The sequence below is a fragment of the Crotalus tigris genome, unplaced genomic scaffold (assembly GCF_016545835.1).
Source record: "Crotalus tigris isolate CLP2741 ecotype Arizona unplaced genomic scaffold, ASM1654583v1 scf7180000023720.1715460, whole genome shotgun sequence".
Classification (NCBI taxonomy): Eukaryota; Metazoa; Chordata; class Lepidosauria; order Squamata; family Viperidae; genus Crotalus; species Crotalus tigris.
Window position 1 is genome coordinate 716,877 of NW_024100139.1, and position 14,677 is coordinate 731,553.

At 50.5% G+C, this 14,677-nt stretch overlaps 1 protein-coding gene across 10 annotated transcripts in view; it reads left to right on the top strand.

The window, feature by feature from the left end:
- Window positions 1–14,677, top strand: part of SFI1 (SFI1 centrin binding protein) — a 42,749-nt gene that overhangs the window by 13,420 nt on the left and 14,652 nt on the right. For all 10 annotated transcript variants that reach the window (XM_039321148.1, XM_039321153.1, XM_039321150.1 and 7 more), the window contains 13 exons: window positions 238–387; window positions 1,358–1,428; window positions 1,793–1,885; window positions 3,054–3,151; window positions 3,823–3,889; window positions 5,323–5,453; window positions 6,858–6,939; window positions 7,230–7,408; window positions 8,923–8,998; window positions 10,664–10,759; window positions 12,430–12,506; window positions 12,664–12,766; window positions 12,951–13,047. In XM_039321148.1, coding sequence (XP_039177082.1) covers window positions 238–387; window positions 1,358–1,428; window positions 1,793–1,885; window positions 3,054–3,151; window positions 3,823–3,889; window positions 5,323–5,453; window positions 6,858–6,939; window positions 7,230–7,408; window positions 8,923–8,998; window positions 10,664–10,759; window positions 12,430–12,506; window positions 12,664–12,766; window positions 12,951–13,047 — 1,320 coding nt within the window. The remainder of the gene's footprint in view (window positions 1–237; window positions 388–1,357; window positions 1,429–1,792; window positions 1,886–3,053; window positions 3,152–3,822; window positions 3,890–5,322; window positions 5,454–6,857; window positions 6,940–7,229; window positions 7,409–8,922; window positions 8,999–10,663; window positions 10,760–12,429; window positions 12,507–12,663; window positions 12,767–12,950; window positions 13,048–14,677) is intronic.

The following is a 14,677-nucleotide window of genomic DNA, read 5'->3' on the forward strand; positions in this document are numbered from 1 at the left end:
GCCAGATTTACTTAACAACCCTGTTACTAACTTAACAACTGTAGTGATTCACTTAACAACTGTGGCAAGAAAGGTTGTAAAACGGGGCACAATACGCTTAACTGTCTCACTTAACAACCATCTCACTTAGCAAGAGATGTTTTGGGCTCAACTGTGGTAGCAAGTCGAGGGCTCCCTGCATCGGAGCATCTCCAGTGCCTGCCTTCCCCCCGACCGCCTGTCCTTCTCTCTTCCTAGGGCTGGCTTTGCAGCACCATCACGCCCGGCTACTCCACTGGCACTTCTCGGCCTGGCAACTGGTGTGGAAGCACAAGAAGCAGTCGGAGCATCATGCCCAGCAGGCGGCTGGCACAGCTTTGCGAAGGGCTTTTGCTCAGTGGAAGCTCTGTATCCACTCCGGGGCTCTCTTGCTGCCGGGGGCGGCCCGGGGCGGGGAACAGGGACCCCCCCCCTTTCTGGGCAGGATCCCCACAAAGCCCCACATTTGTTTGTGAGCTACTTTTGAAAAGGAGGTCTGGGTTAATGGTTTACAGAAGCAAACAATCCTTCGGTTGGATAATAAAAACAAGATTCATTTAGAAAAATTGGAAATTTATATTAGGAGTTAACCTTAATCCTTGTGGTGAGATGAGGGCAAATACATTTAATAAACAAACAATAAAGTAGGAATGTACGTGAAGGAAAGTTGTATGCAAAGACAAGCACAAAGCCCATGCGGCTTGGCTCCAGAGAGCCTTCATAGAATCGGCTTGGCTAGTGCACACCTGCAGGAGGCACACTGGAGAGTCTGGTCTGTGTGAGGAGTCCCCTCCCCCAGGTCTACCGGGCACCTTCCCGGTTAGCCTTTCAGGGTGCTGGAAAGGCACTGGGGCTGTTGGTGTGATGGAGCGGGGGGCCTTCTGAGATAAATCGCGTGATCTTACTGCTGCTTTTATTTTTGGTGCAAATTGCCTGGAATCCCGTGTAATAAATACATTAGAACAGGGGTCCCCAACCCCCAGTCTGCAGACCACTATACCAGTCCAAAGCCTATTGGGAACCAGGCCAGGCAAGTGGCAGGCGAGTGTGCAAAGATTCATTTGCATCTGGGTTGCATGCATGAAACCATCCCGCTGCCGCCACTGCTGCTGCCACCAGTCCGTGGAGCCAGGAAGGTTGGGGACCGCTGCACTAGGAGTCCCAAGACTGTCCCTAACTCGGACAGTGACTGAGGCGTCCATCCTGTTTGGACGATGAGGATAAGACGAAACAATGCTTGAGCCCCACCATTTAATCTTCTGAAACGTTGGATTCCTCCTTTGAGTGATAAACAACTGCAGTCAGTCCGGTCTGCTGCATTTCTTAACCCATCCATTAGATGTGGCGTTGCGTGCTGAAGAAGCAGAGCGTTACCGGCTGGCTCAAAGCCACCATCACCACCACCTGCTGGTAAGAGCTTTGTGGCTTCTCCTGGAAAAGGCCCGAGGCTTCGGCATCCTGCTGGTGGCTTCTGAGCAGGAAGAGCTGCTTTGCCTGCTCTCGCCCAGGCAGCCAAAGGCCCAGGCTGGAAGAGCGCAGGTTCTACTCCGCAGGCTGTTATCCCACGGCTAGCAGTCTTGGGCCCTTGCAGCTCGAGTAAACTGGGAAGATTTCCCAGGCTCTGTGCTCAGGACACCCATGCGCACTCCATTGCAGCGTCGTGCCTGCTTCTTTTGGCCTCACCAGTTGTGTTTTCACACATGACGCAAAGGGAAGGCTGTTCCAGAGATGCACCTTCCCTACGTCTGGAAGTCAGTTCTTTCACTTTCCACAGAGTTGTGGGTTTCGCGTCTGGCGGAGGAACGTCCGGGAGGGTTCCCTCAAGCAAGTCGGGAGAAACTTGGCTTGTCAGCAGCACCGAGTCACGGTGAGCCTGCCTGGTTTCCCTGCTGCATCTAGGTTGGCCTCAGCCTTTATCCTGGAAAGGGTATAATTGTGGTGTTGAATTTTTTTTCTGCGATGCAAGAAACTTGGAAAGGAGGGGGGGGGGACAAATTACAGATTGCAACTGATCTGTTAAGGGTTGTTATTAGAGATCATTTTTATGCCTCTGTACAAATTTAAAACCTGAGTAATCTCAACAATAATTATTGGTGATGACAAATGAAGATGGTGGGTAGTTTTGTCTTGGTGGGCTCAAAGGTAGCTGAAGAGAGGATATGCAGGAAAAGTGAAAACAACTTGGGCGCGTATCCTAAGCAGATCACGCTCTAGGACAGGGGGCCCCAACCTATGGTCCACGGTCCATAGGCCACCGGGCCCCGGGAATAGCTGGTGAGCTGCCCTCACGATAACACCGCCACATGGGTGCTAGCAGCCCCATTTGCTCATGCACGTGGATGCTAATACCGCTGCCACCATCACGCGGGCACCAGTGGCCTGTTTGTGCATGCGTGCAGGCAACAGCACGCACCATGGGTGTGTCAGCCCATTTGCGCATGCATGCGGGTGCCAGCATGCATGCCATGGGCGCACATGGCCTGCTTGTGCATGCTTGCACACGCACCTCCAGTGTGTGCACACCCATTTGTGCATGCACGCACAGGGCCGCATGCATACACATTTCCCTGCTGCTCCCTTTCCTTCTGGGCCACCAAACCGGGAAGATTGGGGGGCTTGCACTAGGAAAAGGAGGATCCTTAGCCACATGGAGGAAAGCAGGCAAAGGGGCAGAGAGGAGACAAGGCGGGTGGGTAGATGCAGTCGGAGGGCCCTTAGAGAGCCTTAATCGCTAGAGAAAGGCCATAAGATTGAGCCCAACTTGATAGCACCTAACTAAGGGGCTTTTCCAAGAATTGGGGTACCTGACACCACCCAGGAGGTCATGAGGAAAAAGAAAACGTTCATTATATGGAGGGTAGAGCTGGATGAGAGGTAAATGTGGTCCGCTCTTCCCTGGGACACAAATTCTGTCACAGGCGGCTGTTGTTTGGTGATGAGAAAGTAGGTGCCTGCTATGGAACCCCTCCCCCCCCCTTCCTGCATCTTGTGAATCGAGTCACTATTTATTTGCTGCTGCTTCTCTTCTCTTCCAGCTCATATCTAGGTTCTGGACTTGCTGGAGGTCTCGTCTGGAGCAGAAGGAGGAAGAGCAGCAGCGGCCCCTGACCCTGGCAGCCGTTTCTCACCACAGGTCCTTATGGAGGGTCCCCCGCCTCTCTGGAGGGCCAGCAAGGCTCCTCTTATGGAATGGGGGGGGCTGGAGCTGGTTGGTTTCCCCCCCCCCCAGCTTTGCTTACATGCTGCTGCTATTGGAGCTTGCAGTGAGATGGAATAGATTTCCTTGTGAAAGTCCCGCACAGCATCAGAGACGGGAAGGCAGCACTGGACAGGCAGGGGTCACTCCTGCCTGGCGTGTCAGATTCGCCCTTGAGGGCACTGACCTGTGCCCATCTTCTCTCTGCGGTGAGGCCCCCTCATGCAACAGGGCGGTAGAGTAAGCGGCAGGGATCTGTAGTCGATTGGCTAGAGTAGTTCCTAGTTCTTCCTGTAAACCAGCTTGTTGAAAATCCTAGGTGTGGCTTTTTGGGGCCCAGTTCCGGCCAACCCTAGACTGAACCTGAATGCTTGCAGATGCCCCTTTGGTCTGCCACTCCAGATGGTAAATTTTGGGGTGCCAGCAGAAAACAGAGATGCCGAAAGACATTTGCACAGCTTCACCTTTGCAAGTTGGGAGTTATTCGTCCTCTGCTTTGCCATGCCATTCAGCTTGGCCCAGGGAAAGCTTTCCCTGGCTCTAAGCGTCCAGAACTGGCTACCGAGGGCCAGCTGGCTCATGGCTGAAGCTCCCACTTTGCCTTCCAGCCGGAGGCTGCTGCAGAAGTCTCTGCGGACCTGGACACAGCGAGCCCGCGGGGAAAGATGGCAGAAGGTGAGCCAGCAGAAACGAGCCCTGAGTGCCAGTCACCACCTGGGAGCAAGGGACATCAGGGCCCACGTCTGACTGCTTGCTTGCTTCCTTCCTTCCTTCCTTCCTTCCTTCCTTCCTTCCTTCCTTCCTTCCTTCCTTCCTTCCTTCCTTCCTTCCTTCCTTCCTTCCTTCCTTCCTTGCCTTTATTTTGGCCCTATCCTTCTCCCTCAAAAGCCCACCGAAGAGGGTTTGTACTAAAAGTACTAAAAGCAAAGTGGTCTCCATCCTCAGACTTTACAAGGTGCCCTAGGGGAGAAATAGATTGGGGGAGGGGAAGTGGAAGCAAGGCTGCTTGGATCCACTTCTTCCTGTTTTCTGGTTGCCCCGAAGAGCTGCTCCGAGGGAGGCCTGGGGTATCCGTGTACAGCTGGGGTGGTGGCAGTGCTCTGCTTCTGCCTCTGGGCTGCCTCCTCAAGCAGCAAGGCCTGGGGAAGCTGAAGAGGGGGATCCGTGAGGCCCCAGGTCCTGTGTTCCTTGTGCTTGGGAGGGTTCAGCAAGGAGGGGCCCCACCCTCCCAAGCGCCACTGGTGGCGTCCACGGAGGATGTGGGAGGACAGTCCTCCCGCAGCTGACATTGGAAGGCGCTAAGCCAATGAAGACGAACATTTTGGGATCAGCGTGTCAGAAGTTCAGAAAATGCCTAAGTTGACATGCTGGCATGTTACGTGCGTACACACGCACAGAGATATACACATATTCCTAGACAAAAGAGAATTCATAACAAAGAGTAATACATTATTTAAAATTAAATGTATTATTAAATAAATAAATGTATTTTTCAAACTGCCTATCCCCGGCAGCTCAGGGTTTCATGAAGCCTGGGAATCTCAGGGACTGCTCTTGCATTCATTCCAGCCTCCAGACTGAGCGGTGAAGCACGTGCCGTTCTCACGTGCTTTTTGGATTGCGTGAGAGCAGGGCCCTCTTGCGCAGCTTCCAGAGGTTCCAGAGGCTTAACAACGTCTCCCAAAATGACACGATGTGTCGTCACCTGGGACGCGTGTTTCTTAGGCTCACCATCACTGTGCTAAGCAGTGGATCAGGGACTCCTAAGGCAGCTGCTTCAAAGCAAGGAATTGCTAAGAGCCTTGGAGGGGGGCAAAGTTTAAGCCCTGAAAAAAATGTTATGGGGGGGGGCGTCTCCCACTTGAGTTACATGCACAGATTCCCATTTTTGGTTGGCTGGTGATTCCTGCTAGGACAGTGTTTCTCAACCTTGACCATTTTAAGGCATGTGGACTTCAACTCCTAGAATTCCACAGCCAGCAATGCTGGCTGTGGAATTCTAGGAGTTGAAGTTCACATGCCTTAAAATGGTCAAGGTTGAGAAACACTGCTAGGAGAGTGTGCTGGATGATCAAACATTCCCATTAAGAGCCTCTTTTTGTCTTCAGTTCCAGGATGCCAAAGCTGACCGGCATCGCCAGGCCGTCGTCTTGTCCGCTGCCTTTCAGGCCTGGAAGCTGTTCAGAGATCACCAGCTCTGGTGGAGTGAGATGAACCGGGTGGCCCTGGGCTGCCACAGGTGGGCTGGCTGGCAGCAGCCTCCGGGTTAGGGGCGAGGGCCCCCCTGCTTTCTCGGGAGGAGGGCCCTGGTGCGAATCCTGGCGCTGTGTTCTCTTGAAAGGCGCCAGGAGCAAAGCCAGGACAGGTTTGTAGCTTAGTCATGAATATCAGGGATGCTGAGTCAGAGAAGCTGTTGAGAGGAGCCATCGTTGAATCATGGCATGACAAGAGCTAGACAGGACCTCAGAGGTTGCAAAGTCCCTGTAGGATCTACTACAGCTTTTGAGACAGATTCAATACAGTTTTGCGGTTTGAACATCTTTCACTGAAAGGAATACACCATTTCATGAGGCAGCTCATTCCTCTGTTACCTCTTTTACCATCCTATCTAACCCGAATCTGCCCGCTTCAATCTGTTGGTTCTGGTCTTGGATCTCTGAACAGCGCTATCGTAACTCTCCCCAGCCTTCTATGCCGCACGCTAAATATACCCTTCATCCAGTCTTTGCCAGGTTTGGTTTCCAGAGCCTTCACCGCATTGGTAGCTGTCCTCCGAGCGCACTGCAGTTGGTCAACCTCCTGCTTGGGTGGTGGTGCCAGAACTGGACACAGAATTACAAGGGGGGGGGTTGAGCATGTCAGAGGGGAGGGAGACAGTTGCTTCCCATGCCCTGCACTCTCTGTTCACCTAGACCTCAATCCCATTTTCCTTATTAGTCCCTGTGTGGGACTATTGCGGTCTACTAAAACTTCCAAATCTTGTCTGCCTCTGTAGCTGCCAAGCCAGGATCCCCCATTCTAGATTTCTGTCTTGCATTTTTTTCTTCCTAGATGTAGAACTCTCATTCCTCCCCCCCAATTAGTTTATCCTGCTCACTTCAATCCACAATTCAAGGTTGTCTTGGGTCATTTTGAAACTTGTAAACAGGCAGTTAGAACAGGCAGTTTGGCGTAATGGTAAGGGCCCAGGGTGAGAAATGGGGAGACTTGAGTTCCAGTCCTGTGTTGGGCTGGGAGACCGTAAGCCAGTTACTTTCTCCAGCCTTGGGAAAAGGACAATAGCAAACCATTTCTGATTAACCTTGCCAAGAAAACTGCAGGGGATTCATCCGAACAATTGCCAGAGTCAAAAATTAACTGGAAGGCACCTCCCCCCCCCAAAAAAAACCCCCACTATTTACCCTTCTCCCTCGTTAGCCATCTGGGACCCCATCCCTCGGCTGCTGTGCTGCCTTTCTCCTGCCAAGAAAGTGAGGAGGGGGCTCTGGCGTTTCCGGAGCTCTGCCGGTCCAGCTCTGGAATCCCTCGTGCTGCTGCTTTGCCTTTTGTGCGGTCAGCCCTGCGGTACTTCAGAATGGGGGATGTGGAGGCCCACAGAGGCCAGGCTGCTCTCTCGGGAGCCTCACGCAGCCCTCTTCCACAGGGAGACGTGGACCAGGCGGGTCTTTGAGCGGTGGCAGTTGAGGCAGCGCGAGCAACAGGAGGGACGGGCGGCAGAGATGATGGTAAGTGTGCCCAGGCCATCGTTGGCTCCTCAGTCTGGAGGTTGTGGAGGTTGTGGGAATTGAAACAGGGCCCGGATCTCAAAGGGAGGCTTAGCAACCTGGATTGTATCCTTCCTAGTCCTAAGCTTGGTCTCAGTTCGGCTGCGCAGTCCTGCACCAGAGGCTTTCTTTGCTTGCTTGCTTGCTTGCTTGCTTGGATCCCTCACACACACACACACCCTCAGCTTTTTGCCTCCTGAAGCAAGGGGCTGCCCAGCCGCAGCCCCAACCTCCGGCCTCTCTCTTTGCAGGCACCGATGCACGCTGAAGGGCGACTTTTGTTCCGGTTCTGGGGCCGGTGGCACACGGCCACCCTGGCCCGCCTGGAAGAGCGAGAGGGTGTCTCCTTGGCCAGGGGGCACCACAGGCGTCGGCTCCTCCGGGCCACTTTGCACCTCTGGAGGGAGAATGTCTGGGAAACGAAGAGAGGGTAAGAACCCAGAGTCCGTCTTCGCCTCTGGGGGGGTCCTGATCTGACAGCAGTGCCCTGAGAGAGCCTCACTGGAGGTCACTGGCTTGGCTGGAGGGCAGTGTGGTGGGTGCTCTCACAAAATGGCTAGCGGGGGGCAAGGTTGTTAATAGGACAATATTGGAAGAAGGAGTTTTTGCCTACTTTACAGGAATGGTTTCTTAAAGTTTCTTATTTGTCTGAAATGGCAAAAAATTCGGCTTTTTTGAAAGATCAATCGCAAGAGAAGTACCTCTTGGTGTGGAAAAGATGGATAAATTTTATACAATATAAGTATGATATAAGAAAATATTATTTAGCTTTTGAATAATTTATATTACTTAGAAGTGTAGAATAGTTTTGTTTTTGTTTTTTTTTCTTTTCTTTTTATTATTTTTCTTATTTTCTTATTTTCTTTTTTTTTCTTCTTTTTCTCTTTTTGTTTTTTATATATAATGGAGTTAAAGTATTTAACAATTTGTTTATTGAATGTAATTATATTTGTCTGAGGTTTATTTGAGTTTAAAAGTTTTTTCTTTTAAGTTCTAGTTAACCCTGTATTCAGCTCTGGGAAGAATGAGGGAGAGTTTTGAGGTGGGTTGGGAGGGATTGGGAAAAGGGGTTTTTATTGTAAAATTGTAAAAATTTATAATAATAAAAAAAATGGCTAGTGGGGGGGGTGATACGGAAGAAAGAAGCTTCCCCCCTCCCTCCCAGATTCCTCCCTGTACCTAGAGGGCAGATGGGGGGGGGGGGCTCATTTTTAGTTTCTGAGAAAGTTTGCAGGGCCCCTTTGGAGCCCCGAGAGATTCTTGCAAGGGATGGACTTTTGGCTTTGAATGAGGGAACTCTGTGCAAAGAGCTGGGATGGCCAACTCTCTTTCCTCGAGCTTCTTGGTGCTTCAGAGGTGGATTGGGCCCCACCGTTGCTCAAGACTTAATGGAAGAGAGTTCCTGGTGGATGTTCCTCAGGCTGGGCCCATCCTGGAGCTCCCTGAGGTCTGGATCTTTGCAACCAAACAGGAGAGGACTGCTTGAATGGGGGCGGGGGGCGGGGGGGGGTGATGCTTTCTCCTGTATGCATGGCTGATCTTCCATAATGAAAGTGAGCCACGAGTAGAGGTGGGGGCAACACCACTGTTGCTCTAGGTGAGGTTCTGACAAGATGCTCCCCTAAGGTAGGGATGAGCAGCCTGTGGGAGGCCCCAGGCCTCTTCCAGGCTGAGTCTCCTGGAAGACGGAGGAATCTGCTGCATTTCCAGGGGTGAATCATTCAGAATAGCAGAGGTCTTAGAGGGACCTTGGAGGTCTTCCAGTCCAACCCTCTGCTCAAGCGAGGGATCCCATTTCAGACAGTTCAGCGGATCTCAGCTTGTGCTGGGCATAAGAAGCCCCATCCCCGGGCTAAAATCTGGGCTTCTTCCCTCGTGACATGCCCGTATCTTGGTCAGGGACCTGCTGTCACCAAAGCTCAGCTTGCCCTCTGCTTCTTTCAGGCGGGTGAAGGAGGCAGCGGCCTTGCACTTCCATTCCGAGAAGCTCCTGCGCTGTTCGTGGAGGAAATGGCGGCAGGTGAGAGCACCCATTGATGCCAATCCCATGGAAACCAACACTCATGAGCAAGGGAGTTGTTTGGGTGGGCAAAATTAAGCAAAAAGCTGACTGCTGGAATCAGGAACTTCTCCTTGCTGTTAAATATTCTACCCATATGGTTGAAATTCCTTAAGTGGCTTTATTACGGCCACAAAAGCCCTGGCTGATGCCGTCTTCCTTTGTGGCTTTTTTCTTTTTTAAAAAAGACGAAAGCTGCGACTCTGACGATGCGCGTGTGAAATGCCCGAGGAGCTCCCAGGAGGCATTTGGTAGCACCAGGGAGGTTTCCAAAGATGGAAGGAAGTTTCAGGCGAACAGTGTTCTTTTCAAGACTGGGGAGCACCTCATTCTTTTATTGTCTGCTTCTTTTTAAAAAAGGAGATAAGATGAAAGGAATATTAAAACAATGTGTGTTTTAATAATTACATGTGCACATCCAACTGATTTATTGATAGCCAGTTTATAGAGACGCCCTCTCTCCATACGCTTCCCTCGTACTTCTGCGCACCATTATTTACCCTCCCCCACCCTTGCTGTGTCTCCTTGTGCCCCCCACGCCCCCTCCCCATGCCTTGCCCCACCTGCCTTGTGGACCCCTTTGCACCCTCCCCCATCTGACGGCAGCCACTTACCTTCACCCCCCCCCCCAAAAAACCATTTGCTCTGGGGAAATTCTGGGCTGCTTCTCTTGATGGAGTTCTGTTCCGAGGCTATCATTGCTTGACTGCCTTCGCCTTGGATGCCAAGCGCCTGATGTCATATTCCGGCTGAAAAGCCCAATCAAGCAAAACACTAGAGGCGTGATGAAGTCCAGTGTTTCACTTTATTAGGCATAAAACAATCCGGCAAGTTTGAAGAAAAGCTAACTCTGAAACTAGGGTGGGAAACAGATCATCAGAAGAGTAAAACTTTCCCTCCCCTCTCTGACAGTTCAGGTCCAGTAATTATTTGTTTATTTATGAGACTTATATACCGCTTTAAGTGCAAGCACTCTCTAAGCGGTGTACACCAGTAAGCAATGTATATATATATTTACATTGCCCCCAACAATCTGGGTCCTCATTTTACCTACCCCGGAAGGATGGAAGGCTGAGTCAACCTTGAGCCGGTGAGATTTGAACCGCTGACCTGCTGAACACAGTCAGCTAAAGTGGCCTGCAGTACTGCACTCTAACTGCTGCGCCACCTCGGCTCATTATGAGAAGAAACTTTAGTTGCCAAAACAACTCTTCACCTCTCACTTGGATAAGGAACACCTGCGGATTCAAAACTTTCCCCTCTTCCCCTCCCACACTGTTGGCACGCTAGAAGCACGCAGCCGTCCCAGAGAAAGGAGGCTTGGCTGCTTGCTGCCTGAATGTGGAAGGAGCCAGGTTCCGGGGGGGGGGGCAGGGGGCTCCTCGTGGAAACTCGCTCTCCGCATTCAAAAGAGGAGCCCAAGAGAGCAAGAGATGGTGGCAGAAGTCCCTTTGGCAGAGACGTTTCTTTATGCACCTCCCGTGGGAAGACGTCTGACCCAGTTCCCCCCCCCCCCATAGCTACTTTGCAGAAAGCCCTCTGTGTGTGTGTGTGTGTGTCTGTGTGTGTTATCTGGTTTCTGGACTGTCCCTGCAAGTCCTGCTCCAGGGTCCTTTTTCCTTCCAGTACCAGATGCAGAAGTCTGAGAAGTGGAAGAAGATGGCCCAAGCCGAGGGCCACTACCAGCAGGCCTTGCTGGGCAGGGTCATGGCGGCTTGGAAGGTAGGACGCCAGGGTCGGACCGGCAGCGCTTTGGCAGCCCAAGAGCATCTGCTGGCTGCAGCTGAACCGAGGGAGGCTTTCTTCCCATTGTGAAGAGCATGTGGGCCTGTCCCTGTCTCTGCAAGTCCTGGCTTGGAGGCTGGAATATTATTGGACAGTGAATAATATTTATATGTTACTTATATGTAAGGGTGTAGGTTTATACATATGTTGTATATAGTATGTTTTGAATGTGGGTTATCTATGTGTACACTTTTGAGAGGAAGCAACTAAATTTCATTTTTAATGTGTGCCATTGTGCCCACAGGAAAAAAATGACAACAATAGTGATCTGATCTGATAAGGAAGGCTATGCAGACACAGCAGGGCTGGCGTCCAAGGGGCTTGGAAATCACTTCAACCAAAGGAAGGAGCTTAGGAAGTTGAGACAAAGTGAAAAAAGGAATGAGGGAGAATAGAAATGGCAGAACAAAAAGGAGCACTGATGCAGTTAGTTAAAAGAGAAAAAAATGGAAGAGAGAAAAAGAAACAATGGAGTGGGCTTGCAAGTGGTTCTCAGTTAATGGCCACTTGTTCAGCCACCATTCAAACTTATAACGGTGCTGAGCGGGTGGTGGTTATGACCAGGCCTTGTCACAGCATCTATAAGGACCCACTTCCGTTTCTCTACCAAGAAAGCAGAACTCTTGAAACTGGCATCAGTTCAAAAGGAACTTTTATTGGCAGGTACAGAAAGCAGGAAAGCTAGGCAGGATCTGAGGGCTTCCCGCCCAAATCAGTAAGTTAAACCTGCAAAACAATAATCCTACCCCAACTGTCCATCCGGTCAGTTCAAACAGGCCAATCCACAGGTGGTGTCAGGTTGTGAGAAAGCAGCCAATAAAGTTGTTAGGTCTTCTCCAGTTCCTCCCTGTGCGCTGAGATAAGGCAGATGGCACACCTGGTGGAGGATACCTCAAAGCAAATAGAGGAAACGTCCTACCTGCATTACAAGCCCCCGGCCTCCCCCCTCCCCCTCATAGGAGAATGGCAGAACCCAAATAACCTAAGCCCAGAGAACATGCATGATTAATAAAATTGAGGGTTCTGACAGCCTCCCATGATCACACATTCACCATGTGTGATCTTCCCTGTCAGCTTCACATAAAACAGTCAATGAGGAAGCCAGCGGGAAGTTGGAAGTTGTGATCCTGTCAGGTCCTTCTTAACAACCTGTCAGGTCCTTCTTAACAACAGTAACCAGGACTGCTGGAACTGCTGTCATTCAGTGGTGTAGTCACGTGGTTTGTCAATGCACTGCACTGTTTTGATTAAAAGTTCTGGAGAACGTGAACGTTTGTGCACTCTTATGCCATTTAGTTGGACCAAGAAAAGTAAAGTTTTTTTTATCTTGATGATCAGCTATGCCCTTAAGGCAGTGTTTCCCAAACTTGACAATTTTAAGGCATGTGGACTTCAACTCCCAGAATTCCACAGCCAGCGTTGCTGGCTGTGGAATTCTGGGAGTTGAAGTCCTCATGCCTTAAAATTGTCAAGTTTGGGAAACACTGCCTTAAGTGGCAAGAGGGTCTCTGTCCCATGATAAGTAAAAAGTTACACATTCAAGCCCCTTTTCCTGCAAAGAAGATGCTTCTTGGGGTAAGACAAGAATTTGGGTCCTCTCTTTCCAGACATACCAAAAGAACATTCAGTGCATCCTTCAGCAGGTAGCCAAGAAGGAGAGAGACCATAATCGGGGGCTGCTATGGTAATCCCCCAGTCTCATGCTGCTGGGGATCCCCCTTCCTCAGCTGGCTGGGCTCCCCTGTGTCGCTGTGAAGACGGCCCTCGGGCCAGTCTCCCCCGAGGTCAGGTGGGGAAACCCTCCAGGGGCTTTGAGGCATCTGCTTCTCTCTGGTCCTTAGTCAGACGCTGCGTTCCTGGAAGGAGAATACTGCTGACCTCAGGCGGGAAGCAAAGGCAGCCGGCCTGGCTGGGCGTCATTGCAGACAAGTCCTTCTCTGCAAGGTAACCTCAGGCCAAGCAACCCCGCTGCGGACCCGGCAGCGCTTTCCGGCCCTCCGCGCTTGGGCTGGGTTTGGGTGAAGTCCAACGCAAGGGAAACGCCGTGAGCAGCTCTTGTGAGGGTCTTGCCAGGAGATACAAAGTGATCCTGGAAACATTCAAGCCCCCCCCCATTTTCTCAGTGCAGGTGTTGCTCCAGTGGAGGGAGGCGGCTGTGCTGCGTGCCGATAGCCGAGAGAAGGTGGCTGTGGCTGTGAAAGATGCCCAGAGGCACTTGCAGATAGGTGAGGAGGGGGGGGTTCTTCGGAGGGCTTTCAGCCGTGGCCCCTTTTTGGTAGCTGTATCCTCTCTCACACTGGTAGAGGGGAGCCAGTGCCTGACCGCTTCCCCTCCAGCAATGAGCTTAAAGTCCATCACAGTTTTTCTCCTGTGGGGAGGGGCAGGATGTGGTGGCCGAAGGTAGAGCTGCCGGAGCCTCTGTCGATGCCTTAGCAGAATTGAGAGTGGCTTCTCCAGTCCAGTCCAGCTGGAATCTGGGGCTCTGTCTGGGTCAAGGGTCTGTGGAGATTCTCAATCATCCGAGTCATGGTTGTCCCTAAACTGCTTTTCCAGGAGACAACTGGACTTCCTTAGTTTGATTCCTTGAAAATGTTTTGCTTGTCATCCAGGAAGCTATAGAACAGTGTTTCTCAACCTTGACCATTTTAAGGCATGTGGACTTCAACTCCCAGAATTCCACAGCCAGCGTTGCTGGCTGTGGAATTCTGGGAGTTGAAGTCCACATGCCTTAAAATGGTCAAGGTTGAGAAACACTGCTATAGAACTTCAGTAGTACTGAAGAAGCTTCTTGGAAGGAAAGTGCAACATTTTCAAAGAAAAAAACCCAAGAAAGTCCATTTGCCTTTTGGAAAAGCACCTTTGGAACATCTGGGTCAAGAAAACACAGTTGCTGTGTTGGCCTAGTAGGAGACCCTCCAGGAGTAAAACCTCTGCCTTCACATGATGGCTGTCACCGCTGTCATTCTGCTTGCTTAGCATTGCCTCTTGCCAGCCTGACATTGGCAGTGATGGGAGAGGGAGAGATTGGAAGGGGGGGGCAGCTGGGGGTGTGTGTGAAGCAGAGCAGCCCTGACTGTGATAACCTCAATCAAGCACAAGCTCAGCAAAAAAAATGTGGAGATGGGAAAGAGGGGAACGCAGGTCCGTTTCCAAAACAATCTGAGAACTTTTTTTTTTTTAGTAATATTTTATTAGTTTTCTAATTTTACAATTAAGTATTTAAAAAGCAATGTGGTGGCTGGGTTAATCAATAGTTCAATAACATAAATTTTTAGTACAAATCTCAAGTTACAACATTATATATTTCCTCTCTTTTTCCCTTAATATCTACTATCTCATATTAGATCAGTGGTTCTCAACCTGTGGGTCTGGATCCCATTTGGGGTCGAACGATCATTTCAAACAACGCAGTCCGCCATTTTTCCCCCCTTTTCCTTAGCTGTGCGACTCCCTTTTATTCTTTTATTATTACTCTCTTGAATAGAGTCTAATTCTATTGGCTTTCAAAAGCCAATAGGAATTGTCCAGGCTGTCTCTGCCCTGCTGAGCCCGCCAAAAGTCCCATTCTTCAAACGGTGCTGCACCAGTTGAGTAGTCCTCGACTTACGACCGGTTGAGTATCCTCGACTTACAACCGGTTGGGGGGTCGCGGCATTACAAAGGTTGAGAACCACTGTATTAGACTAATACAGTTCTTATTATTATCAACTAAGTAAAAACATCATTATTACATTTATCAATAATTTTTAGCTTATACATATCTTAATTGTGTTTACATTCAATCCTTATATACAATCAATGTCCTGTTATTGCTTTTTCCCCAAACTTTAACTTCCCATCAATATTCAAAGTAAC